Raw genomic sequence first — 25,811 nt, forward strand, 5'->3', positions numbered from 1 at the left:
GCGCCGGCATCCCATACGGGCACTGGTTCGAGTCCCAGCCACTCCACTTCTGATCCAGCTCTCTGCTATGGCCTAGAAAAGCTGTGGAAGATGGCCCAAGTCCTTCGGCCCCTGCACCCACATGGGAGAACCGGAAGAAGCTCCTGGCTCCTGACTTCAGATGGACTCAATCATTTCGGAAGTGAACCAATGGATGGAAGACGACTTCTCTTTCTCCCTCTCTCCCTCTCTCTCCCTCTCTCTGTAACTCTTTCACATAAATAAAGTAAATCTTAAAAGAAAAGAAAACAGGAATAGAGAGCTGAGGGAGAGGTAGGATTTCCACACCCCTCCTCTGAATACCTCACTACCCAGACGTGTCACCGTCAGAAGTGCTGGCAGATGGCAGGAACCAGGCCTGGTGTCAGGGAGCCAGCACTGAGCACTGCATGGCCCCTACGACAGAAGACAGGCCACAAGCACCTTTCAGGACCCACTCAGCTTGGACAGGTTGTGATCCTCCAAGCCAGTGACTCACACGTCCGAAAGCCCCAGAACTCCCCAGAACCTCAGAGGGGGATCCCCAGGGAGGTCTGCTGTGCTTCTGTGTGAAGCTGACGTCCCGGGCCCTTACTTCTCAGAGTAAACAAACAGGATGTGTCCCCAACACCCAACACCCAACGCCCTGCCTGACACAAGCACGCCTGCGGCAAACGCTGACGTCGACAGGAGTAACAGGGAGGGGGCCCCTGCGCAGCGCGCACAGGACAGGCGCCGTCACCTGCAGGCCCAGCCCACACCACCTCACTGCCCAGGCACTCAGCATCGCCGCTCAGCCAGGCCCTCGCCGGCCTCCTCCCCAGGTAGGCGGAGGCCCCTCACCGAGGAGTGCTTGCAGAAGTAACAGAGGGCACTGGGCCCTCCGGAGCAGGGAGTGAGGGAGGGCCGCGTCGCCCCGGTTAGCGCTCTGCCACGGCACCAGGCAGCTGTCCACGGCCGCCAGGTCTCGGGCCAGGGCCAGAGGTGGCGGGGTCATCTCGGCTCTCCAGAATGTGCGTGCACGGGGTCCCCTGGCGGGCCTGACCCAGCCGGGAGGAAGGGGAGCCTGAGAGTGCGCGCGTCCAGGGCTGCTGCTGCTGCCAGCCCCGGGGCCAGAGCCAGTCTGAGAAGCACCGTCATCCCAGGGCGGGCAGAGCGGGACTCGGGACTCTGCCCTACGTGTAACCGACACCTGCCTCGCTCCACCATCCACCCAGCCGGGGAAGTGAGCCATGCCGATCCAGACAGCAACTCCCCCACCGAAATAAAGTGAACGGAGCAGCAGAGGTCCTCGGCTTTCCACGTGGGGTTCCTCGTAGACCCTGACAGCCTGCTATCCTGGATTAGGAACCTCTCTAAACTGTAGCGCAACCGGGCGAGCCACACCTGGGATGCCAGCCGTCGCAAATTCCAGTGTCTGGGATCAAGTCTTAGCTCCTCTTCCAAGCCAGCCTCCTGCTGCTGCACACCCTGGGAGGCAGCAGGGACAGCTCAAGGGCTTGGGCCCCTGCCAAGACCCAGATGGAGTTCCAGGCTCCCGGCTTGGGCCTGCCAAGCTCCAGCTGCGGCAGGCATTTGGAACACGGAGGATTAATTTTTTTCTCTTTTTCTCTCTCTCCTGCTCTGCTATTCCAATTTAAAAGGGGGGAGGGGCTCTTGTTCCATGAAATGGAAGCAGAAGTTTCCTCCTCCTCATGCTGGTCAAGGCCTGAGACAGGAGCAGCAGGGACTCGGCCACCACGGGAAACAGCTGAGGGCGTGCACGTCACCCGCGACCCTGCCTGACGGCTCCCGGCCACTCCACGACACCCTGCAGGCTCCACGGGAAACAGCTGAGGGCGTGCACGTCACCCACGGCCCTGCCATCCAGACGGCTCCCGGCCACTCCACGACACCCTGCGGGCTCCCCACCGCCTCCATCCCACTGACCAGGATTTGTTTCCTGTTTAATAACTTACTGGATGTAACCGAATGTTACAATATTCAGAAATAAAATCAACCCTCCTCCACACCTAGTCCCATCCCCTCTTCCACTCTAGCCTGTTTCTTTCTACATACACAAGGCTGGAAAATGTCATCTAAACTTTGTGTTTTTTAAAGATTTTATTTGAAAAGCAGAGTGACAGAGAGAGAGCAAGACAGAGGAGAGAGAAAGAGATCTTTCATCTGCTGGCTGACTCCCCATATGGCGGGGGCCAGACCAGGCTGAAGCCAGGAACCCGGAGCTCCGTCCAGGTCTCCCGTGTGTGCGGCAGGGGCCCGAGCACTCGAGTCGTCTCCTGCCGCTTTCCCAGGCGCGTCAGCAGAGCAGCCAGGACTCGAGCCGGTGCTCTGATACGTGATGGTGGCGGCACAAGCAGCGGCTTAATCCGCTGTGCCACGATGCCAGTCCCTTTGCGCTCTCCTAAATACCATGCACACTTCCACGTGTCTGCAAAACCACTTTCACACTTTCTGTAAAAACGACAGAAACTGCCCACATCCCAGCCACTCAACAATCACGATCAACAGTTTTTTCCAGCTCATTCTCCTGCTTGGTTGCGTGTCCCTTATTGCGATGTGTGGGATCACAAGTGCTTCAGCTTGTGGGGCACATCTGCATCAACTGAACTGGCGGAGTATCCCTAATCTAGAAGTCTAAAGTCCAAAATGCTCCAAAATCCGGAAGTCTGTGATCCGTGGGGAGGGAGGGAGCAGCTGCCCAGCCTGGCTCTGCCCACGTCAGAGCGGCTGTGCCCGTGGGACTCCCAGCCCGGGCGCCACCCTCCAGCCTCCTGCTAACGAAGACCTGGGAGCAGCGGGAACAGCTCAGGTTACTGGGTTCCTGCCACCCATGGGAGAGACCTGGATTCCGTTTCCAGCTCCTGTCTTCGGCCCCTGGCCCAGACACAGCCCACTGTGTGCATCTGGGGAGGGAATCAACTGATGGGAGCTGGGGGGGGGGGGGGGGCCACAGCGGCAGTTTGCCTGCCTCTCAAGTTAATGCATTCTCTAAATTTTTTTGATAAAGTTTCGTACTTCAACATTGCTGATTAGGAATGGTCAACCTGTATTGTGTACCTTTTAATTACATATACATTTGTTTTATTTTTCAAGTTTGTTTGAAAGACTGACAGCAAGAAAGACAAAGAGAGGGATCTTCTATCCCTCAGTTCATTCCCCAAAAAGTCCTAACAGCTGGGACCGGGCCAGGCCGAAGCCAGGAGCCAGTACCGCAGGCAGGTCTCCCGTGCGGGTGGCAGGGCCCCAAGCCCTTGAGCCGTCACCTCCTTCCTCCCAGGCTGGGCGCTAGCAGGAAGCTGGGTCAGAAGCAGAGGTGCAGCTTGAGCCCAGGCACCCACACGCGGGGCGCAGACATCTGCTCAATCCCACGCTCCACCATGCGCACCCCGACATTTGCTTAATCGGGAAATATTCCAAACAAAAATGGAAGTACAATAGGTATTAGAACCCATGTATCCACCACCAAGGTTTAACTGAAAGTAACATTCTGCCACATTTTTCTATCTAAAAAAACTTTCGTAAACGAAGAAGATAGGATCATCTCTGCCCAGCTCTTCCCGGTGCAGATCAATGCTGTCCCACAGCCCATGGCACCACACCAGGCCACTGGACTTCCCCAACTACAGGAAGTCTACACAAATACTCCATCAGTTATACATGAAACAGTTACTTTCTTTTCCCACTGGTTGTGACCTTTTTGAAATAAATACCTTTTAGAATGTTTATTTTCATCTATTTCGAAGGCAGAGGGATACAGAGAGACATCTGCTATCTCACTCCCCGATGGCCACAACAGCCAGGGCTGGGCCAGGTCGAAGCCAGGAGCCTGGAACTCCATCCAGGTCTCCCACACAGCGGGCAGGGACCCAAGTCTTCGAGCCCCCCTCTGCTGCCTCCCAAAACACACGGGCAGGAAGCTGGGTCGGAGTCGCAGCAGCTGGGGCTCGAGCAGGGCTCTGATGAGGGTTGTGGGGTCCCACGTGGCAGCTTCCCCTGCTGTGCCACGACTCCCACCCTTTCAACACGTAACAACAAGCTCTCCAGGGTGAGACACCCACACAGGGCCTCGTGTTCCCGTCCGGTCGCGACTTCCCGGAGTGAGCGTGGCCTCCAACGCCACAGCGGTGCTGTGGGCTTTCTCCCGCCCGTCTTCAGAGTATGTGAGTGGGATCAGACAGCGAGCTCCTTGCACGACTTCTCTCGGCGTCAAGCCCGCGAGGTCTGCCCATGTCACCACACGTGCCTGTGGCTGAGGATGCCACGCCGCTGTCAGGCATGGGGGACTCTCTGGGGTCCTCCCACAAACGGTACTGCTGTGAACACTGGCATGCATTTCTGTGCGGTGCATAACACCCCTGAGACGCGAAGTGCTGGACCGCGGGGTGTGCACGTGTTCAGCCCGGCAAGTACCTCCAGCCTCCCACAGCGATGGAGCCGATGCACACTCCACCCCGAGAGTGCCAGCTGTCTCGCACGTGGGCCACCACTCGGTGTTCTCTGTCCCTTTCCCCACATTCGGCTGGGCCCTATGCCTTCTCACAGTTGCGGTCGGTCAGCTCCTGTCCCTATTCCATACTCCTAAGAGGTCAGCCAGGACAGGCGCCTGGCCTGGCAGTTAAGACGCCTGCATCCCCCATCGGAGGGCCTGGGTTGGACTCCGCTTCCTGCCAGTGCAGACTCCAGCTCAGGTACCTGGATTCCCCTCGCCCACAGGGTCGGCAGCTCCTAGCTTCAGTCCAGCCCAGCCCAGCTGGTGCAAGCGCTGTCTCTCCTTTCTCTCTCTCTCTCTCTCTCTCTCTCTAACAACACGGCAGTGCAGAACGAGCTAGAGTTGCAGCTCCCCCAGCGAGGACCAGGGAGACACACCCGAGAGGTCTTCAAAGGCACAGCTGCCCTGGTCCGTCTCTCCTTAGCCACGCTGGCCTCCTCGGTGTCCCTCAAGCAGAAGGCCGGCCACGAGTCGTCTCTTCTGCCGGGCACAGCCGGGGCCGGCGCCTGGTCTCCTGAGGCGCTAGGCCCACAGAGGTCACTGCGAGGCGCATCGTCACCCCCTCCTCCCCAGAGGCCACCCCGGTGCACTGACCACACCACCCCCTCGTCCTGTCTACTGGATACCGCCCCTCCCGCGACAGGAATACAAGCTCAAGAGCGGGCCTTCCGGCTGTCTGCTCACAGCCACACCCTGAGCGCCAAGAGCAGCACCCCGCACACCACGCAAGGTCGCCACACACCCGCCAGGCCAAGAACTGGGACCTTGGCCACACGGCTCAGCAGGCCTGGCACGGGAACGACCCCACACCCTCCTAGCACCCACAAATCTCCTGGAAGGTCCCACCAGGGTTGGAACCAGGCCTCAGTGAGCTACAGCAAGAAGCCACGTGAACCCGGAGGGGCCGACCTACGGTGGCAGCACCTCCCCCAGCAGCTCCGCCACAGCCTCTGCCACTTTTCAGCTCTGTCCCCTTCTCCCGGAAGGAACCCAAGGAAGAACTCTGCAGACACACTGCTGCAGGGCACCCCTGAGCCGCAGGAAGAGGGTGGTTCCTGGTGAAGCAAAGAGGAACAGCTCGAGAGGCCCCCTGTGTCTGCGCGTGCTTATTAGCTGAGACTGTCTACACCGAGCCCGCCTCCAGGCTCAATCCAAGTGCCCCTGCACACTGAAGGGCTGGGCCGGCACTGTGGATGGAGCAGCAGGCCAAGCCCCGCCTGCGACGTCCCATGAGAGGCAGTTCCGGTCCCAGCTGCCCACTTCTGACCCAGCTCCCCACTCATGAGCCTGGGAGAAAGCAGGGGAGGATGGCCCAAGCGTCAGGCTCCTGCCCCCAACACAGGAGACCAGAATGGACTTCCTGGCTCCTGGCTTCGGTCTGGCCCAGTCCCAGCTGTTTCGGCCATCTGGGCAGGGAACAGCGGATGGACGATCTCCATTTGTCTCTCCCTCTCTCTGTGTAACTCTGCCTTTCAAAGAAATAAAATGCAAGAGCAAACAGACGAAACACGAGCTGTGGGAGTCCACAGGCTCAGGACTCTTCTGAGCCCTCCCCAGGCGCGTGGGCTGTGGGTTCCCTCAGACGAGGGCGCTCTGACCTCCCAGCACACCCCACAGGGCAGTGGCACACACATGCACACCCACAGGGGGCTCTGCGAGGGACGGCTGAAGCCACACCCCTTCCTCACACCACACACAGTAACAGGAAGTGGATCGCGACCTAAATGTCGGAGCCGCAGCCATAAAACCATCAGCAGAAAACAGTTCTGAGTAATCGTCACAACCTTGGGTTCGGTGCGGGCTGAGAAACACCACCGAAAGCCCCGCAAGGAAGCAGGTGAACAGGACCTGGGCAACACCGAACGCTTGTCTGCCGGAAAAGACTCCGACAGCAAAGTGAAGGAGCCAGAACACCTGGGTCACGAACTCACAACCAGAACAGACAGACGCCAACCCAATGTTTTATGAAACACAAGCTACACGGCCGGCGCTGTGGCAAAGCGGGCAACGCCGCCGTGCGGTGCCGGCATCCCACACGGGCTCTGGTTCAAGTCCCGGCTGCTCCACTTCCGATCCAGCTCCCTGTTAATGTGGCTGGGGCAGCGGTGGAAGATGGCTCGAGTGCTTGGGCCCCTGCACCCGCGTGGGAGACCCAGAAGAAGCCCCTTGGCTCTGGCTCGCCCAGCTCCAGCCGTTTTGGCCGTTTGAGAAGTGAAGCAGCGGATGGAAGACCTCTCTGTCTCTTTCTTCCTCTGCCTCTATAACTCTACCTTTCAAATAAATAAAAATAAACCTTTAAAAATAAAAATAAAACACAAGTTATCCAACGTTACAGATACACGAAGGATTTCAGCAGCTATTTCCCCAAGTAAGACGCGTGGATGAAGATGTGCCACCCTGAGCAGACGCCGCCGCAGTCAGGACAAGGGGCGGCAGGCAGCGGGAGCGTGTTGGGGAGGGGGCCCTCCCACGCTGTGGGTGGGAGCGGGACACACTGCTGCCGCTGTGGACAGTGGTCCAGCAAGCACTCCAAAGGCAAACGCGCAGCCACCACCACTCCTGGGCACACACCTGAGCAAGAACGCGCTCAGCTCACCCCGAACACTCAGTGTTCATGCAGCAACGCTCAGACAGCCCCGGAGTGCAGCCGCCCCGACGTCCATCAGCCAACTGGCGAGTGGGTGAGAGGTGCTACCACGCAATGGAAGGCTATCTGGCAACAGAAAGCAATGGCGTACTGACACACACCGCACACCGGTGGACCCTGCAGCCGCGCTGGGGCCAGCATTGTGGCACAGTGGGTTAAGCCACCACCTGTAATGCTGGCAGACGTGGGCACCAGTTTGAATCCCAGCCATTCTACTTCCGATCCAGCTCCCAGCTAACGCACCTGGGAAAGCAAAGGAGGATGGCCGGAGTACCTGGGTCTGAACCACCAACACAGGAGGCCCAGAGGGAGTTCCTACTCCCGGCTTCAGCCTGGCTAAGCCCCGGCCATGGGGGCCATCTGGGGAGTGAACCAGAGGATGAAAGGTCGGTATCTCTCTTCTCTCTCATGCAACTGCCTTTCAAATAAATAAATCTTACAGGGAGGGGGCATAGCAGGTAAAGTCACCGCCTGCAGTGCCGGCATCCCATGTGGGCACCGGTTCTAGTCCCGGCTGCTCCACTTCCGATCCAGCTCCCTGCTGTGGCCTGGGAAAGCAGTGGAAGATGGCCCACGTGCTTGGGCCCCTGCACCCGCGTGGGAGACCTGGAAGAAGCTCCTGGCTCCTGGCTTTGGATCGGTGCAGCTCTGGCCTTGCAGTCATTTGGGGAGTGACCCAGCGGATGGAAGACCCCTCTCTCTGTCTCTCCCCCTCCCTCTCTCTCTCTGCCTCTAACTCTGCCTTTCAAATAAATAAATAAATCTTTTAAAGAAAGAAAAAGAAATCCCAGACGCAGAAGCATCTGGACACAGCAAGTGAGGGGAGGGAGGGGTCAGCCAGGAGTGCCTGCTGGCAGGTAGGCTGCTTTCTGGGCTGAAGAGGATTTCCAGGTCGTCCGTGCGGCCGGCTGCACAGGTTTGGGAATATACTGAAATCCCTTGAATGGCAGACTTGACGGGTGAGTTGTGGTATGTTAACAAATACCCGACAAACTTCCTCTTCTCTCCGGTTCTTATGAACACACTATGCCTTCTTCTACCCCAGCGCTGTGCCGGGAACACGGCCCGCTCACAGGAAGAAGGGAGAACAGGAGCGGCTGTGTGGTGCAGTGGTGCCCCTTGGCACGCCCGCACCCCAGGTCAGAGGGCCGGCGCCAGGCCCAGCTACCCCACTTCCGACCCAGCTTCCTGCTAACGCATCCTGAGCACTTGGGCCCCTGCCACCCGCGAGACCTGGCTGGAGTTCTGGACTCTGGACCCTCCCTGGCTATGTCCTGGGCACTTGGACAGCAGCGAGCAAACGGAAGATCTCTTTCAGTCTCTCCACCACTCTTCCAAGTGGATGAAAATAAACATTTTTTTGAGATGGGAAAGCATTATCTACCTAAGAAATCCCTTGGTTGCTTCAGACACAGGTGGAAAAACCTGGCTGGTGAAGTTGCCACAGACCTTGGGGTGGCCGTGCCCAGTGCCCTGGGGAGCTCTGTGGGGTCCGAGAGCCTCGACGCTTCAAGTTGGCAAACATGGAAGCAGCCGCCACAAGCCCAGACACAAGGCAGGCCCCACACACTCGACCCCTGTGTCAGGCAGGCGCACAGACGGCGTGGGGCCACGGCTGCGGCACTGGTCCCACGGCAGTGGTGTTGGGACGCTTCCTGGACGCTCCGACGGCTTCTCTTCAGGGCCACAAGTGTCACACGTGGTCCCAGCCCACAGGTGTGCACGCTGCAGGCCCAGGGGGCAGTGTGAGCTGCTCAAGGTCACGGCCAGCAAGGTGACGTGTGGGGTCAGAACATGTGCCGGGCTGCCAGTGCCACCAAAACCTGGGCTACCTCCCCTCCTCACTGCCTCACACAACACCCAAAATCTGAGCAGAAGCAGAGGCCGAGGTCCGGCTGGTCTGCGAATGCCTACAAGCCACGGTGAGGTCAAGGCCGTCGGGCACTGCCTGGTGCCCGGCACAGCCTGCTTACCAGACCCCCAGAGCAAACCACAGGCTGAGCACCTGCTGACCAGGGCAGGGCCAGCGCCCCAGGACGGGCTGCCGGGTTCTCACGGATAATCACTGACAGACCACACAGCGTCCAGAGGCCAGGGAGCCACAGCTGAAACACACTCACGCACGCTCACGTGATTTCTCTCGTAAGCTCACACGCATTTCACACTTACACACTCATGCTCTCAACTCACACAAGGCTCCTATTCACACTCAGCCACACACACACCACACTCATGCACTCACATGCTCTCACACTCCTCCTCCCACACTCACTCCCTCTCCCTCACACTCACACAGCCACACTCCCTTTCATCCTCTCTCACACAAATGGCACACACACACACACACACACACACTCACTCTCACGCCAGCGCACACACACTCCCATTCTCCCTCATAGTCACACTCCCTCTCCCTCTCACACTCCCTCTCTCATTCACACGCTGGGACACACACACACACTCCCTCTCCCTCTCACACTTTCACACTCCCTCTCTCATTCACACGCCGGCACACAAACACACACACACACTCCCTCTCCCTCTCACACTCACACACTCCCTCTCTCATTCACACGCTGGCACACAAACACACACTCCCTCTCCCTCTCATTCACACACTCCCTCTCCCCTCTCATACACTCTTCCCTCTCTCCCTCTCACACTCACACTCCCTCTCATTCACACACCGGCACACACACACACACACACACACTCCCTCTCCCTCTCACACTCACTCACTCTCACTCACACGCCGGCACACACACTCCCTCTCCCCTCTCACACTCACACACACACTCCCTCTCCCCTCTCGTACACTCTTCCCCCTCTCACACTCACACACACACACATGCACCCCGCAGGACCCTGCAGCTGGCATGCGCCTGGTCCTTCCCAAGGACGATTCGAAGCAGCAGACCACAGGGGCGGCTGCCCACGGCCACCTCTCACTCACGCGGAGGCGGGGGAGGGCCTGCCACACCCTCGTCCAGTGAGCCACCCCCAGCCTTTCAAGTCTGAAAGGCCCCATTCACCCCGACAGCCCCTCCCTCGCAGGCCCGTGACGTCTACCCCGGCCTGAAGAGAGTACTATTTCAGCCACTTTGGGGAGAACATTGGAAAAACTTACACAGCAAGAGTTCAAACTTCCAGAAAGAACTCTCCTGTCTCTCTTTAACTAAAGTCGGCCACTTTTGGTTTGCTGATGTTGTTTTAACCCTCCCGCTGGCTGTCGTGGGTTCAGGCTCAAAGACAGCTGGGTTTTCTCGATCTCCTGACACGAGAGGGAAAACAGCCCATACATCCCACAGCACGGCCCGCGCCCAGGCAGGTTCAACGGCAAACGCACGTGAGACTACGGCAGGTCCCGCCGGCACAGGCGGGTGAGCTGCCACCAAGCCCTCTCAGCAGACACACACGGAGGCCTGGTGGCGAGGCAAGGGAAGCCAGCCCCCTGCCTCCGGCTGCAGAGCAGACGCAACCAGCAAGAAGCTGAGGGCTCGGAGGGGCGTGTGCGAATGAGGAACTGGGAGAACGTCACAGGAAGAGAAGCACTTCGCCGGTTCCTCCCCCACAATGCACCGTGCTCTGGGGTTGCAGACTGGATTCCCGGTAAGAGGCTGGACTCTGATCCGGCGCCTCCGTTCCCAGACCTCAGCTCGGGGAACCGCAACACACGGAGCATCCACAGCTTCGCCAAAGCCACCGAGCGATCCATTTCCTGAGAGCCGACCACCAAGGAGAAGCGACCTTCAACCCCACGGGAGAGGAGCAGGGCCTTCCCGGGGGACTGGTTGCCCAGCAGCCCCCAGACTCGGCCCCGACACAGCACCCACGCTGCATGCCCACGCCCCTCTCCCGCCAGCTGGAGGCGCAGTCCCGCGGTGGGCCAGGCGGCATTGTGGGAACTCCACGTGCCCCCTCCCCACCGCCAGCACAGCGGCGCTCAGAGCAGAGGTTTGCGTCCAGGAGCGGCTAGGTCCAGCAGCCGTGAGCAAACCTGAAGGCAGGCCACGACCCCAGCGCTGACGCTTCCACGTGGATGGTCTTGGGGAGCTGCCCGGCCCCGTACGTGCCTCGGTTTCCCCACACACTTCCCTGGACTGTGGTGAGCTTTCCAGCTGCGGCCTGAGCTAGAGCAGGCTGGGCTTCTGCACCACTCCCACCACCACCTGCAGGGGCGGAGCCCAAGAGGGGCCTGCAGGGACACCCCAGGGCAAGCACGTCCACTGAGGCAGAATCTCCCAAGGCGCTCCGAGCCTCTCCCTTCCTAGCTGCCCCGCCCCCAAGGCCAAGGCCAGGGAGCAGTGCAGCCACCAGAGGCACCGAGCACATCCACACCTCCCACCCCTGCCCCCCCCCAAGCCTGGGAGGTCTCGGGAGTCGGCAGGTGAGACTGCGGTTCTCCAGGGAAGGTGAGTGGCGTCTGACGCGTGCTTTGCCAAGGAGACACTGTAACACGGCCAAGGCTCCCACACACCCCTCCTGCTCCTCACAGGCCAGGGCCACGGTGCCCCTTCCCGCTGTGCTCCCCAGGGGCCGCTGACCCTGCACGCAACAGAGCCTCAGCCAGAGCCCAGGGGAGCCAGACGCCTGGGCAGGAGCTGCAGCCAGAACGTGGACGGTACACAGAGGGAGTCCAGACCTCTCCCTGAGGCTACTGCAAGACGAGGCCCTCGCACCCACTGCCGCCGCCAGCTCAAGGTTCCCCAGGCAGCAGACTTGAAGGCAGTGCCAACATGCAGGCATCCTCTACCGGAGCACAGACTCCGGGAAACAGCAGGTCACTGGGCCCCTGACACCCCTGTGTGAGATGGAGGCTGGATTCCCAGCTCCTGGCTCCCTCCTAAGTAAGTAAATGATAATAAAAGAAATGCATTCCACATACACATAAAGTGCTAAAAATTATGTCTGGACAACAGAACAAAATCATATGTTAAACACACAGAATCACCACTTGGATTGAGAATCAGGACGGCCAGGCCCTGGAGCCCTCACACTGACCGAGGACCAGGACGGCCAGGCCCCGGAGCCCTCACACTGACCGAGGACCAGGACGGCCAGGCCCCGGAGCCCTCACACTGACCGAGGACCAGGACGGCCAGGCCCCGGAGCCCTCACACTGACCGAGGACCAGGACGGCCAGGCCCCGGAGCCCTCACACTGACCGAGGACCAGGACGGCCAGGCCCCGGAGCCCTCACACTGACCGAGGACCAGGACGGCCAGGCCCCGGAGCCCTCACACCGTACCCCGTTCTACAGGGACTCCAGCCTCAGTGCTCAGTGCTCGGGCCTCTGCTTTCACTTCATCTACAGTAGAATAAACCTCAAAGGCATCACAGAACAGAACGTGTTGTTTTCTAAGAACCGGAGCTGCGGCGTTTGCTCGGCTGGCCTCTCTGGGCGTCCGCACTGTGGGGTGAAGACGCCCCGTCCTGGGTTCACACAGCAGGCCTTCTCCTGGGAGACCTAACGACATCTAACTCACAACTGAGTTAGACACTGAGTGTGTACTGAGTTCCCAATCACACACAGCTGGTAACAGCCGTCATCTCCAGGCTGTGGGAGCAGTGTGGTGGAGACGGGCCGGGGAGGGGTCAGGGAGACAGTCAATCGACTGGCTGGGAGGCAGAGAGCGTTCCCATGCCCCTGTTCACCCCCCAAACGTCCACCCAGCGTCCCGCGTGTGTGGCAGAGCCATCAACGCTGCCTCCCAGGTCTCGCTGGCAGGAAGCTGGAATCAGGCGCTGAACCCAGGCCCCCGACGCAGGGCGCAGGCATCTAACCCCCAGGCCAAACGCACACCCAGACCCCCACACCGAGTGCAAACACCACAACAATTTTTAATACTGATTTCATTCCATCACTTCCTTCCAGGAAGCGTGGCAAGATCACCTCTAACTAAACTGCCAATACCGGTGCTGGCATGGTAGTGCAGCAGATTAAACACCGCCTTCAGTGCTGCCACCCCATAAGCGCAGCCAACGGTTCGAGTCCCCACTGCTCCATTTCCAGTCCAGCTCCCTGCGAATGGCCTGGGCCATGCAGCGATGACAGCCCACGTGCTTAGGCCCCTGCCTCCCACGTGGGAGACCCGAGGAGGCTCCTGGCTTTGGCCTGGCCCAGTCCCGGCCGTTGAGGCCATCTGTAGGGTGAACCAGTAGATGGAAGATCTCTCTCTCTCTCTCTCCCTCTGTAGCTCTCTCAAATGAATAAATCTAAAAAAAAAAAAAAAAAAAAAAAAAAAAAAACTCCAATATCAGCACTTTACAAGCACTAATGCTACAATTTGTGATGTAATATTATACAGGCATTAATAGAAAATTATGAAATCCAGATAGCAGTGCAGAAAAATGTCAAGTGAAAAAAAAAACCAGACCAAGGGGCCAGTGCTGTGGCATAGGGCAAGGCCGCCGCCCGCACGCCGGCATCTGTTGCAGCCAACTGGGGGGTGAAGCAGCGGATGGAAGAGCTCTCTCTCTCTCTCTCTCTCTCTCTCTCTCTGCCTGTAACTCAGCCTTTCAAATAAATAAATAAATAAGTTTATTTATTTTATTTATTTACTTTATTTGAAAGGCAGAGTTACACAAAGAAGGAGAAGCAGAGAGAGAGAGGTCTTCCATCCGCTGCTTCACTCCCCAATTGGCCACAATGGCCGGAGCTGTGCTGATCCAAAGCCAGGAGCCAGGAGCTTCCAATGGGTCTCCCACGCGGGTGCAGGGGCCCAAGGATTTGGGCCATCTTCCACTGCCTTCCCAGGACATAGCAGAGAGCTTTATCGGAAGAAGAGCAGTCAGGACTTGAACCGGCACCCATATGGGATGGCGGCACTGCAGGCGGTGGCTTTACCTGCTGTGCCACAGCACCAGCCCCAATAAATAAATCTTAAAAAAAATAAAATACTTATCATTGTGGCACAGCGGGTAAAGCCACCACCTGCGACGTTGCCATGTCCTACAGGCGCCAGTTCGAGCCCCAGCTGCTCCACTTCCGATCCAGCTCCCTGCTAATGGCCTGGGAAAACGTGGCAGAGGATGCGCTCACGTGGGAAACTCGGAGCAGCTCCTGGCTGTGGCCTGGCCCAGACCCAGCTGCTGGGGCCGTTCGGGGAGAGAACCAGCAGACGGGAGAGGGGACTCGGCCTTTCAGGTAAACAGCTAACTAAAAACACGCTGCCCACCGTGATGAAACCCATGGGCAGCGCAAGCACAGCGCTGGAGGACCTGCGTGTGACCGCGTGCTTCGGGGAGGCTCGCGCCAGCGGTCGTGCTACTGCTGTGACAGAACCCTCCGAGCGCGCCAGCCCAGGCACCACCGAAGCCTCGGCAAGCTGCCTCACAGGCTCCCGGGGAGCCGCACAGCTGGGGCCGTGGCACCGAGACACCGCCTGACCCGCCCGACCCGCGCGAGGCCTCCCCACAGTCCAGCTTCGCATCCTTCCGCTGCCCGCAGCTTGGCCCAGGAGCCCCAGCAAGCTGGGGAGTGCGCCCCGCCACAGCCGCAGCCGCAGCCACCACCCTCCCAGAGCCCACCCTGGATGTTCCCCGAAACACTCTTCACAGAGGACCCCTCCTGAGTCAAGGAAGCCTTGGGATGTCTTAGTGACCTTCCACCCGCCACGAGGTCCTGGGTCGGGGGCGCCTACCTCAGCCCCCGAGGTGTCCGTGCGGGCCCGGCTCCTCTTCACAGACACACACGCCCCGTGAGGCCGGCGCCCGTCCAGCGACTCCATCGCCCCGCCCCGCCCGGCCCCACCTCCCAGCAAACAGGACGGCAAAAACGCTCTTCTGAGCCACAGCTTTCTCAGGAAGGGAAAAATACTATGAGCAGAATTCCCCCACCGGAACACATCTCTCGCCTTAACCACACATGCTGGCAAAATGTGTTCTGCATAACAGTGATTTCAGTTAGTTCCTCTTTCTTCAATCAAAACATTTTACCTTGCAAATTGAGAGAGAGGGAAGAGTGCACCATTAGGCACCAAAACTCAAACTTGGGTTTCTTTTTAAAGCTTTATTCACTTGTTTTCATTTCAAAGTCAGGGAGACAGAGATCTTCCACCTGCTGTTCACTTCCCAGATGCCCACAGCAGCCACGCCTGGACCAGGCCAAAGCCAGGAACCCGAAACTCAACGCGGGATCCGAGCCCTGGGCCGACACCTGCTGTCCCCGTCCAGGGGGCGCCCAGGCTCTCCAACATGCGAGGCGGGCGTCCCAGGCTTGTCTAAACCGCTGTGCCAAACATCTACCCACTAAGTCACACTTTCAAAGTACCTGCATCATCGGGGCCAGCACGTGGCGCCGCCGGTGACGCCGCTGTCTGCAGCACCGGCATCCTGTAGGGGCGTTGGTTCGCATCTCTGCCGCTCCACTTCCAATCCACCTCCCTGCTGTTGAGACTGGGAAAGCAGCGGAAGACAGCCCAGGTACCCACGTGGGAGACCCAGGCGGAGCTCCTGGCACCTGGCTACAGCCTGGCCCAGGCCTGGCCATTGCAGCCACCCAGGGAGTGAGCCAGCAGATGAAGACCTCTGGCTGGCTGGCTGTCTCTCTCTGCCTCTCTGTGGCTCTAACAAACTAATAAACAAAATCTTCAAACAATCTGCATGTTCAAACTAAAACATTGGCCAGCGCCGCGGCTCACTAGGCTAATCCTCCACCTAGCGGCGCCGGCACACCAGGTTCTAGTCCCGGTCGGGGCGCCGGATTCTGTCCCGGTTGCCCCTCTTCCAGGCCAGCTCTCTGCTGTGGCCAGGGAGTGCAGTGGAGGATGGCCCAAGTGCTTGGGCCCTGCACCCCATGGGAGACCAGGAGAAGCAACTGGCTCCTGCCATCGGATCAGCGCGGTGTGCTGGCTGCAGCGCGCCGGCCGTGGCGGCCATTGGAGGGTGAACCAACGGCAAAAGGAAGACCTTTCTCTCTGTCTCTCTCTCTCTCTCTCACTGTCCACTCTGCCTGTCAAAAAATAAAAAAGATAAATAAATAAATAAATAAAAAACTAAAACATGATATTCACTTAAAAAAAAAACACACACAATGAAACTCTGAGCCCCTTACGCAGCAGATCTGGGGAAAGGGAAGTGAGTTTCTGCCTTCGGCTCACAACCAGCTGTGTGAGACGGACGGAAGGCGGGCAGGCCCGCGCAGTTCTCAACGCCAAGCACCCTGCGGGGGAATTCTAACCACAGAAGGGGCCGCTCCACTTCCGTCCCGCTCCTTGCTACTGCATCTGGGAAAGCAGCAGCAGATGGCCTCGGGCTCCTGCGCCCACGTAGGAGACCCGGATGGAATTCCAGCCTCCTGGCTTCAAGCTGGCCCAGCCCTGCCGTTGCGGTCGTTTGGGGAATGAACCAGTGCACGGAAGACCAATCTCGATCTCGATCTCTCTCTCTCCCCCTCCCATCTCTCTGTAACTCTGCCTTTCTAACAAAAAAATCTTTCTTAAAATGTGATTATCCCCACCTTTTTTAAAAAAAGATTTATTTATTTATTTGCAAGTCAGAGTTACACAGAGTGAGAGAGGGAGAGGGAGAGAAAGATAGGGAAAGAGGGAGAGGTCTTCCATCTGATGGTTCACTCCCCAACTGGCCACAACGGCTGGAGCTGCGCCGGCTGGAGCTGCGCCGACTGGAAGCCAGGAGCTTCTTCTGGGTCCCCCACACGGGTGCAGGGGCACGAGGTCTTGCACATCTTCTACTGCTTTCCCAGGCCTCAGCAAAGAGCTGGATCGGAAGTGGAGCAGCTGGGTCTCCAACCGGCGCCCATATGGGATGCCAGCACTGCAGGCCAGGGCGTTAACCTGCTGCGCCACAGCACCAGCCCCACAAATAAATCAATCTTTAAAAAATAATAACCACGCAACCTGCACAAATCTTAAGCTAGCTCAATGAATTCAGACGGGGCTGGAACTGTAGGTAAAGGTGGCACTGGACCAAGGTACAGCGAGAGAAGGTCAATGCCAGATGGGAAGGAAGGAGGGGAGAGGTCAAAGCCTGTTGGGAAGGAAGGAGGGGAGGAGCCAAAGCAGCCAAAGCACTGAGACCTGCGGTGGGCAGCTCGGGGTCACGGGGGCTGCAGCTCCAGGGGACGGCTGGGACACACCGAATAAGGCACAGGGACTCGGCAAGAGACCACAGGACGGCGCGGGGCAGGGCCTGACACACAGGGGGGTGCGTGTGTGCACACAGGACACGGGGCAGGCCTGACACACAGGGGGGTGCGTGTGTGCACACAGGACATGGGGCAGGCCTGACACACAGGGGGGTGCGTGTGTGCACACAGGACACGGGGCAGTGCCTGACACACAGGGGGGTGCGTGTGTGCGCACAGGACACGGGGCAGGCCTGACACACAGGGGGGTGCGTGTGTGCACACAGGACACGGGGCAGGGCCTGACACACAGGGGGGTGCGTGTGTGCGCACAGGACACGGGGCAGGGCCTGACACACAGTGGGGCTGCGTGTGTGCACACAGGACACGGGGCAGGCCCTGACACACAGGGGGGTGCGTGTGTGCTCACAGGACACAGGGCAGTGCCTGACACACAGGGGGGTGCGTGTGTGCGCACAGGACACGGGGCAGGCCTGACACACAGGGGGGTGCGTGTGTGCACACAGGACACGGGGCAGTGCCTGACACACAGGGGGGTGCGTGTGTGCGCACAGGACACGGGGCAGGCCTGACACACAGGGGGGTGCGTGTGTGCACACAGGACACGGGGCAGGGCCTGACACACAGGGGGGTGCGTGTGTGCGCACAGGACACGGGGCAGGGCCTGACACACAGTGGGGCTGCGTGTGTGCACACAGGACACGGGGCAGGCCCTGACACACAGTGGGGTGTGTGTGTGCTCACAGGACACGGGGCAGGCCTGACACACAGTGGGGTGCGTGTGTGCGCACAGGACACGGGGCAGGGCCTGACACACAGGGGGGTGCGTGTGTGCACACAGGACACGGGGCAGGGCCTGACACACAGGGGGGTGCGTGTGTGCTCACAGGACACGGGGCAGGCCCTGACACACAGTGGGGTGTGTGTGTGCTCACAGGACACGGGGCAGGCCTGACACACAGGGGGGTGCGTGTGTGCTCACAGGACACGGGGCAGGCCCTGACACACAGTGGGGTGTGTGTGTGCTCACAGGACACGGGGCAGGCCTGACACACAGTGGGGTGCGTGTGTGCACACAGGACACAGGGCAGTGCCTGACACACAGTGGGGTGTGTGTGCACACAGGACACAAGGCAGGCCCTGACACACAGTGGGGTGTGTGTGTGCACACAGGACACGGGGCAGGCCCTGACACACAGTGGGGCTGCATGTGTGCGCACAGGACACGGGGCAGGCCCTGACACACAGTGGGGTGTGTGTGTGCGCACAGGACACGGGGCAGGGCCTGACACACAGTGGGGTGTGTGTGTGCACACAGGACACGGGGCAGGCCCTGACACACAGTGGGGTGTGTGTGTGCACACAGGACACGGGGCAGGGCCTGACACACAGTGGGGCTGCGTGTGTGCGCACAGGACACGGGGCAGGGCCTGACACACAGTGGGGGGTGTGTGTGCTCACAGGACACGGGGCAGGGCCTGACACACAGTGGGGCTGCATGTGTGCGCACAGGACATGGGGCAGGCCCTGACACACAGTTGGGCTGCGTGTGTGCTCACAGGACACGGGGCAGGCCTTGACACACGGTGGGGTGTGTGTGTGTGTGCACAGGACACGGGGCAGGCCCTGACACACAGTGGGGTGCGTGGGTGTGTTTCTGTGTATTGTACACTCATAAAAACCAAAGCATTTCTGCCATTCTTTTTCTTTTCCTTTTTTTCTTTTTTTTATAGACTTTATTTGGAAGGCAGAGTTACAGAGAGGTAGAGGCAGGGAGAGAGGTCCATCTTTCATCTGCTGGTTCACTCCCCAAATGGCCACAACGGCCAGGGCTGGACCCACCCGGAGCCAGGAGCCAGGAGCCTCTTCCAGGTCTCCCCCATGGGTGCAGGGCCCCAAGGACCTGGGCCGTCCTCCACTGCTCTCCCAGGCCACAGCAGAGAGCTGGATGGGAAGTGGAGCCGCCGGCGCCCATATAGGATGCTGGCGCTGCAGGCGGTGACTTTACCGAAGCCGCGCCGGCCCCTGCCATTCTTTTCCGAGGTCACAATCACTGAGCTGGTCAGGTACTAACATGAGTTTGTATCCTGCACAGCCAGGGGAAGGATGTCCTAGGCCATCAGATAGCCACAATCAACACAAATTCCACAGCCGTCGGTGGGGGGAGGGGCAGCGTGTGGCCCAACAGGTAAGACACCACTGGGGACACCCACTTCCCACACTGCAGCTCGAGTCCAGCTGCCTCCTGCTGTGCACCACAGGAGGTGGAGGACTTGGGTCCCTGCCATCCACGTGGGACCTGGACTGAGTCCCCGATCCTCCTGGCCCCAGCCTGGCCCAGCCCAGGCTGTTGTGCGCATCTGGACAGTGGAGCAGCGGCTGAGAAATCTCTCTCTGTCTCTCTGCTCTCCTCTCCTTTCTCCCTTCCTCCCCCTCCCTCTAAAATATATTAAACAATAATTTTGATTTTTAATTCACAAAGGCTTAGAATCGCAAATGCATATAAAGAAAAAACACTGCTATTAAGCAGTAAGACAAAAGACAACCCCACATGAAAAGACTGTGGACAGCCCGGGTGGGCACTCGGCGGTGAAGCCGCAGGACCAGCCCCGGAGTGCGCGACCACCTGGGACACCCACACCCCCTATGGGAGTGCCCAGGTGAGAGCCCTGCTCCCTGCTCAGGCACCTGGGAGCCAGCAGGGGATGGCCCCTGACCCACGGGGGAGACCTGCATGGAAGATCCTGGCTTCCGCCTGGCCCAGACCTGGCTGTCGCAGCCATGTGGGGAGCGAACCAGAGGGTGAGAGCTCCCTCCTTCTCTGAGAGAGAGACAGAGAGAAAGGTCTTCCTTTTGCCGTTGGTTCACCCTCCAATGGCCGTCGTAGCCGGCGCGCTGTGGCCGGCGCACCTTGCTGATCCGATGGCAGGAGCCAGGTACTTATCCTGGTCTCCCATGGGGTGCAGGGCCCAAGTCTGGGCCATCCTCCACTGCACTCCCTGGCCACAGCAGAGAGCTGGCCTGGAAGAGGGGCAACCGGGACAGAATCCGGCGCCCTGACCGGGACTAGAACCCCGTGTGCTGGCGCCGCAAGGCGGAGGATTAGCCTAGTGAGCCGCGGCGCCGGCCGAATAAGTCTTTTTTTTTTTTTTTTTTTTTTTTTTGACAGGCAGAGTGGACAGTGAGAGAGAGAGAGACAGAGAGAAAGGTCTTCCTTTGCCGTTGGTTCACCCTCCAATGGCCGCCGCGGCCGGCGCGCTGCGGCCGGCGCACCGCGCTGATCCGATGGCAGGAGCCAGGAGCCAGGTGCTTTTCCTGGTCTCCCATGGGGTGCAGGGCCCAAGCACCTGGGCCATCCTCCACTGCACTCCCTGGCCACAGCAGAGGGCTGGCCTGGAAGAGGGGCAACCGGGACAGAATCCGGCGCCCCGACCGGGACTAGAACCCGGTGTGCCGGCGCCGCTAGGCAGAGGATTAGCCTATTGAGCCGCGGCGCCGGCCCTGAATAAGTCTTTTTTAAAAAGCCAGAGTGCAGAGCCGGCGCTGTGGCATAGAGGCAAAGCTGCCGCCTGCAGTGCCTGCATCCCATGTGGGTGCCGAGTTTGAGTCCCAGCTGCTCCACTTCCCATCCAGCTCTCTGCTGTGGCCTGGGAAAGCAGTGGAAGATGACCTAGGTGCCTGGGCCACTGCACCCGCATGGGAGACCTGGAAGAAACTCCTGGCTCCTGGCTTTGGATCGGCACAGCTCTGGCCGCTATGGCCAATTGGGGAGTGAACCAGCGGATGGAGGGTCCCTCCCCGTAACTCTGACTTTCAAATAAATAAATAAATCTTAAAAAAAGAAATCTTATAAAAAGCGAGAGCGCTACCTGCCATTATCTGCAACAGTTATTTTGTTTTCGTTTTCCGTGTGAAGCGTTTAAACCGAGAGGAGACCCAGAGCAAGGCAGCAAGAGGTCCCGCCCAGCAGTGCCCGGGCGGCGCGGGGCTGCGGGCCAAGGATCTCAGGAAGTGTCAGGGCCTGGGAAGGCCAGGAGGAACCAGTCCTGCTGACACCTCGGTTCTGGCCCACAGGCCCCCAGAACCACAAGGCGATAACGTCCTATTGTTTAGGCAGCGATAGAAAACTGACCCCGTGGAAGTGCAGGCGGGAGAGCGCCAGCAGGCCCACACGCACGCACAGGCGCGCACCGCACTGAAAACAGACCCAGGCCAAGCTGCTAACCGCGGGCGCCTGCGGCAGGAGGAGGGGGCTGCAAGCGGGGTCAGCCTGGAGCTTAACCCCGCCCCACGTTCAGATGTTGGTCCAGACAGCGCGTCCCGGACAGCGGGTGACCCTGCAGGGACTTCACGGTGCCTCGCTGCCCCAGCAAACTCCCAGACCCACCCCCAAGCCCCAGGAGCGCCCTCCTTCATGGCAACCCCACAGGCACCAAAAAGAAAGGGACCCCGGGTCCCGCCCGGCCCCCCGGAACACTTCCGGTGGACTCTGGCCCACGTCAGGGAGCTGGCAACCGGCGCGCTCCTGGGAGCAGGCCGGCTACTCCAGCAGACGCCGGCGCGCTCTGCCCGAATCCAGCCCGCCCGGCACGCACGCTCTCCGGCGCACGGCCCGCGCAGGCACCTGCCGCCCGGGTTCGGTCTCCGGCCGGCCACGACGCGACAGGCCGCGTCCCAGGGGTCCGCAAACCCTCCCTCTGCGGGGGCCCCCACGCCGGCGGACGTCACGGGCACGCCGGACACAAGTCACCAGCGTCCCCAAGTCGGCCCAGCCACCTGCAGGAGCGCCAGGTGAGGTCAAAGGCGGGGCAGCTCCCCGAAGATCAGAGCCCCGGCCGCTGTCGGTCACCCCGCAAACGCACCCCACCGCTCCAGAGGCCCGGCCGGGGGCCAGGGGTGGCCAGCGGCTCCCACATGTGACCTCCGGAACACAACGTTCGGACCCCCGCCCCGCCGCACGCCGCACGGAGAGGCCACCGCGCAGCGGCTCCGCGAGCCCGCCCCGCCGGACACTCCCCCGGGTGTCCCGCCGCCACTCCCCTGCGGCCCCCCGAGTCGCCCGAGCGCCGGCACCGGCGCGGCCCCGCCGCCCCCACGCGGTCCGCGCCCCCCTCACGCGCTGGCCACGCGGGCACGCCCCGCCGCCGCCGCCGGAGGAACCACGCGCGCGGCTGTGGCCGTGTCCACGCCGCCCGCCCCGGGTGTCGGGGACGCGGGGCGCGCGAGCACCAGCGGGCGCAGCCACACAGGTGGCCCCTGACCCGGCGCCCGCGCGGCCCGGGCGCTGCCAGAAACGCCACAGGCATGGCGACCCCCGCGGGAGAGGGGTGCGGGCCGCACGCCAAGGCCGGGGGACCCGGGCAGAGCCGCCGCGCGCCGTACCTGCCGCCGGGGGATCCGCCTCCTCGTCAGCCTCCGCCTCAGCTGCCGCCCCGACTGGCGCCGCGGGCAGCGGGTCCATCGCGCCGCCAGTCATGTGAGCCCGTGTGCACACGTGACTTCCTCCCGCGCCCGCCCGGCCTCGCCCCGCCCATGCCCCGCCACGCCACGCCTACCCAGCTGCCCAACCACGCCCCTTCCCTGGGCTCCGCAAGGCCGAGCCACGCCCACCCTGGGCCCTGCCCCGCCCCTGACCGGCCCGCCACGAGCCTCACGCGGCCTGGCCACGCCCACACCCAGGCGAGCTCCGCCCCTGACCGGCCCGCCACGAGCCTCACGCGGCCTGGCCACGCCCACACCCAGGCGAGCCCCGCCCCTGGCTGGCCCGCCACGCTCCTCACGCGGCCTGGCCACGCCCACGTCCAGGCGAGCCCCGCCCCTGGCCGGCCCGCCACGCGCCTCACGCGGCCGGGCCAAGCCCACGTCCAGGCGAGCCCCGCCCCTGCCCAGCCTGCCCGGCCACGTGGCCACGGCGCAGGCGGTGCCGCGCTCCGAGCCTCTGGACCCCGGGTGTTTGCTGGGGGGCGCAGCCCCGGCGCTCACCCGCCGCCTGCTCCTGCACTGCCGTTCTCCCATTCATTCGATCCCACCTGGCTCGCTCCCGCGTCCGCTCCCGCACCCTGGCGTGCGTTCAGGCACTTTCCCCGCCTCTGCCTCCTGCTCACGCACTCACTGAGGCCTGCGGGCGGCCACCTGGGGGCTGGGGATGCACAGACGCCTTGGGTCTGCACAGGTGGGCGGAGGGAGCTAGTGACGACTTCCCCAGTGCTAGCCAGGCTGCGGGGGGGGGGCGGTAGCCCCCCCCCCCGCCCTCCTAAGGGGAGGGTCTCGGACTGGGCTTGGGAGGAGGAGGGAGCCGTGTGCCTGCTGTGCTCCTGGGACCCACACAGCCAGGGGCCTGGGAGTTGGTGACAGGGAGCAAGAGCCCACATGCCCTGGTCAGGGTCCTAGGAAGGGGCCCAGCCTCCCCCAGGACCTCAGGAACCGACGCCGGCCGCGGCACTCCGTGAGCTTGTCCGCACACAGCCTGGGAGGCACTGTCCTGCAGATGGACTCAGACTTGGCCGAGGAGTCAGCATTGTGGCGCAGCAGTGTAAGCCACCTCTCGCGACACTGGCAGCCCACATCCTAGAGCCTTGAGCCCCCAGCTCATCTGCTTCCGGTCCCACTTCCTGCCAGTGCACCTGGGAAGCAGGAGATGATGGCACAGGTGGCTGGGTCCCTGTCACTCACGCGGGAGACCATGGAGTTCCTGGCTCCTGGCTTCAGCCTGGCCCAGCCCGCCAGCTCTGAAGGCATGTGGGGAGTGAATCAATTGGGGGATGGAAAATCATGTCCTCTCTCTCCCTCTCTGTCCCCCGCCCCACTGCCTCTCAAATAAGTAAATAAGTCTTTAAAAAAAATCGTCACTTTCCCAAGCGGCAGTGGAACCTCAGGGTCCTGTGACCCCCACCCCACCCGATGCCGGCTTCCTTCCGCCACCCTGGGCTTCCTCTCCGCTGTGGCCGCAGCCAAGTGAGGTACTCAGCGCTTTCTCCCGGCTCCACAACCCCACGCGCGCCTGCGTGCTCCATGAACTTCCTGCCTTTTTTTTTTTTTTACAGGCAGAGTGGACAGTGAGAGAGAGAGACAGAGAGAAAGGTCTTCCTTTGCCGTTGGTTCACCCTCCAATGGCCGCTGCAGCCAGCGCACTGCACTGATCCGATGGCAGGAGCCAGGTGCTTCTCCTGGTCTCTCATGGGGTACAGGGCCCAAGCACCTGGGCCATCCTCCACTGCACTCCCTGGCCACAGCAGAGAGCTGGCCTGGAAGAGGGGCAACCGGGACAGAATCCGGCGCCCCGACCGGGACTAGAACCTGGTGTGCCCGCGCCGCAAGGCGGAGGATTAGCCTACTGAGCCGCGGCGCCGGCCAACTTCCTGCTATTATTCGGCGCATATGTTTATCTACCGGTAGCACATAAGTTCTCAGATCTCTAAAAAGTTCATCACACTCTGGAAACTGTCAAACCTTGTGCAAGCATAAAGTTGCACATGATTCATGAATGACCTGACGTGTGTGTCATCACGCCTCTGCTGAAGCGGTTCTGGATCTAGGCGCGCTTTCTGATCACCCGGGGACCACTCAGATACGCTCTGCCGGAGCCGGCCCCAACGGGCTCTGACCTGATGGCTCTGCAGTGTGGCCAGCACCTGGGATGTATTTAAAAACTCCAGGATGGCTCTTAATTCTAGCAAGATTTGTTTATTTATTTGAAAGGCAGACCTAGAGCCGGCGCCGTGGCTCAATAGGCTAATCCTCCACCTTGCGGCGCCGGCACACCGGGTTCTAGTCCCGGTTGGGGCGCCGGATTCTGTCCCGGTTGCCCCTCTTCCAGGCCAGCTCTCTGCTATGGCCAGGGAGTGCAGTGGAGGATGGCCCAGGTGCTTGGGCCCTGCACCCCATGGGAGACCAGGAAAAGCACCTGGATCCTGGCTCCTGCCATCGGATCAGCGCGGTGCGCCGGCTGCAGCGGCGGCCATTGGAGGGTGATCCAACGGCAAAGGAAGACCTTTCTCTCTCTCTGTCTCTCTCACTGTCCACTCTGCCTGTCAAAAAAAAAAAAAAAAAAAAGGGCAGACCTAGTGAGAAAGGAAGGAGATCTTCCATCTACCAGTTCACTTGCCAGGTAGCCCGCAACAGCCAGGTCTGGGCCAGGCGGAAGCCAGGAGCCAGGAACTGCAGGCAGGCGCCCCGCCTGGGTGGCGGAGACCCGGTGCTTGGGCCTCCTCCACTCCCTTTGAGACTCATGAACGGGAACCTGGATTGGAAGCACAGTGCAGCGGCACTGTTCCAGACAGTGGCACGACCAGCCCGCTACGCCGCCACGACGAGGGTTCTTGGGTTTGATTCCTGTGCCACTTCCTGGGCACAGATGTGGAAGGTAACGGAGGCAATGCGAGCTCTCTGGCTCCAAAAGCTTCCATGGCGGCCAGAGGAACAGAAGCCAGATGCTGGCCATGGGCCCGCGAAGTGGCCCAGATACAGACGTGAGGCCTGGGGAAGCAGAGGGGCAGCCATCCATTCTCACACTGATGTCTCCAGGAGAGGGAAGCCAGGCCTGCGAG

The 25,811-nt window shown here is 60.8% G+C and overlaps 1 protein-coding gene across 2 annotated transcripts in view; it reads right to left on the minus strand.

The window, feature by feature from the left end:
- Positions 1–22,777, minus strand: part of SNX8 (sorting nexin 8) — a 53,351-nt gene extending 30,574 nt beyond the window's left edge. The window contains exon 1 of one of the 2 annotated variants that reach the window (XM_051840646.3): positions 22,648–22,777. In XM_051840646.3, coding sequence (XP_051696606.1) covers positions 22,648–22,741 — 94 coding nt within the window. In that variant the 5' untranslated portion in view covers positions 22,742–22,777. Of the gene's footprint in view, positions 1–14,800; positions 14,937–22,647 lie in introns of those variants that run through there. The other variant, XM_051840647.3, reaches the window with a different exon arrangement.
- Positions 22,778–25,811: the final 3,034 nt, after the last annotated feature.

This window comes from Oryctolagus cuniculus, chromosome 19 (genome assembly GCF_051225735.1).
Source record: "Oryctolagus cuniculus isolate XC-2025 breed Fujian yellow rabbit chromosome 19, ASM5122573v1, whole genome shotgun sequence".
Classification (NCBI taxonomy): domain Eukaryota; kingdom Metazoa; phylum Chordata; class Mammalia; order Lagomorpha; family Leporidae; genus Oryctolagus; species Oryctolagus cuniculus.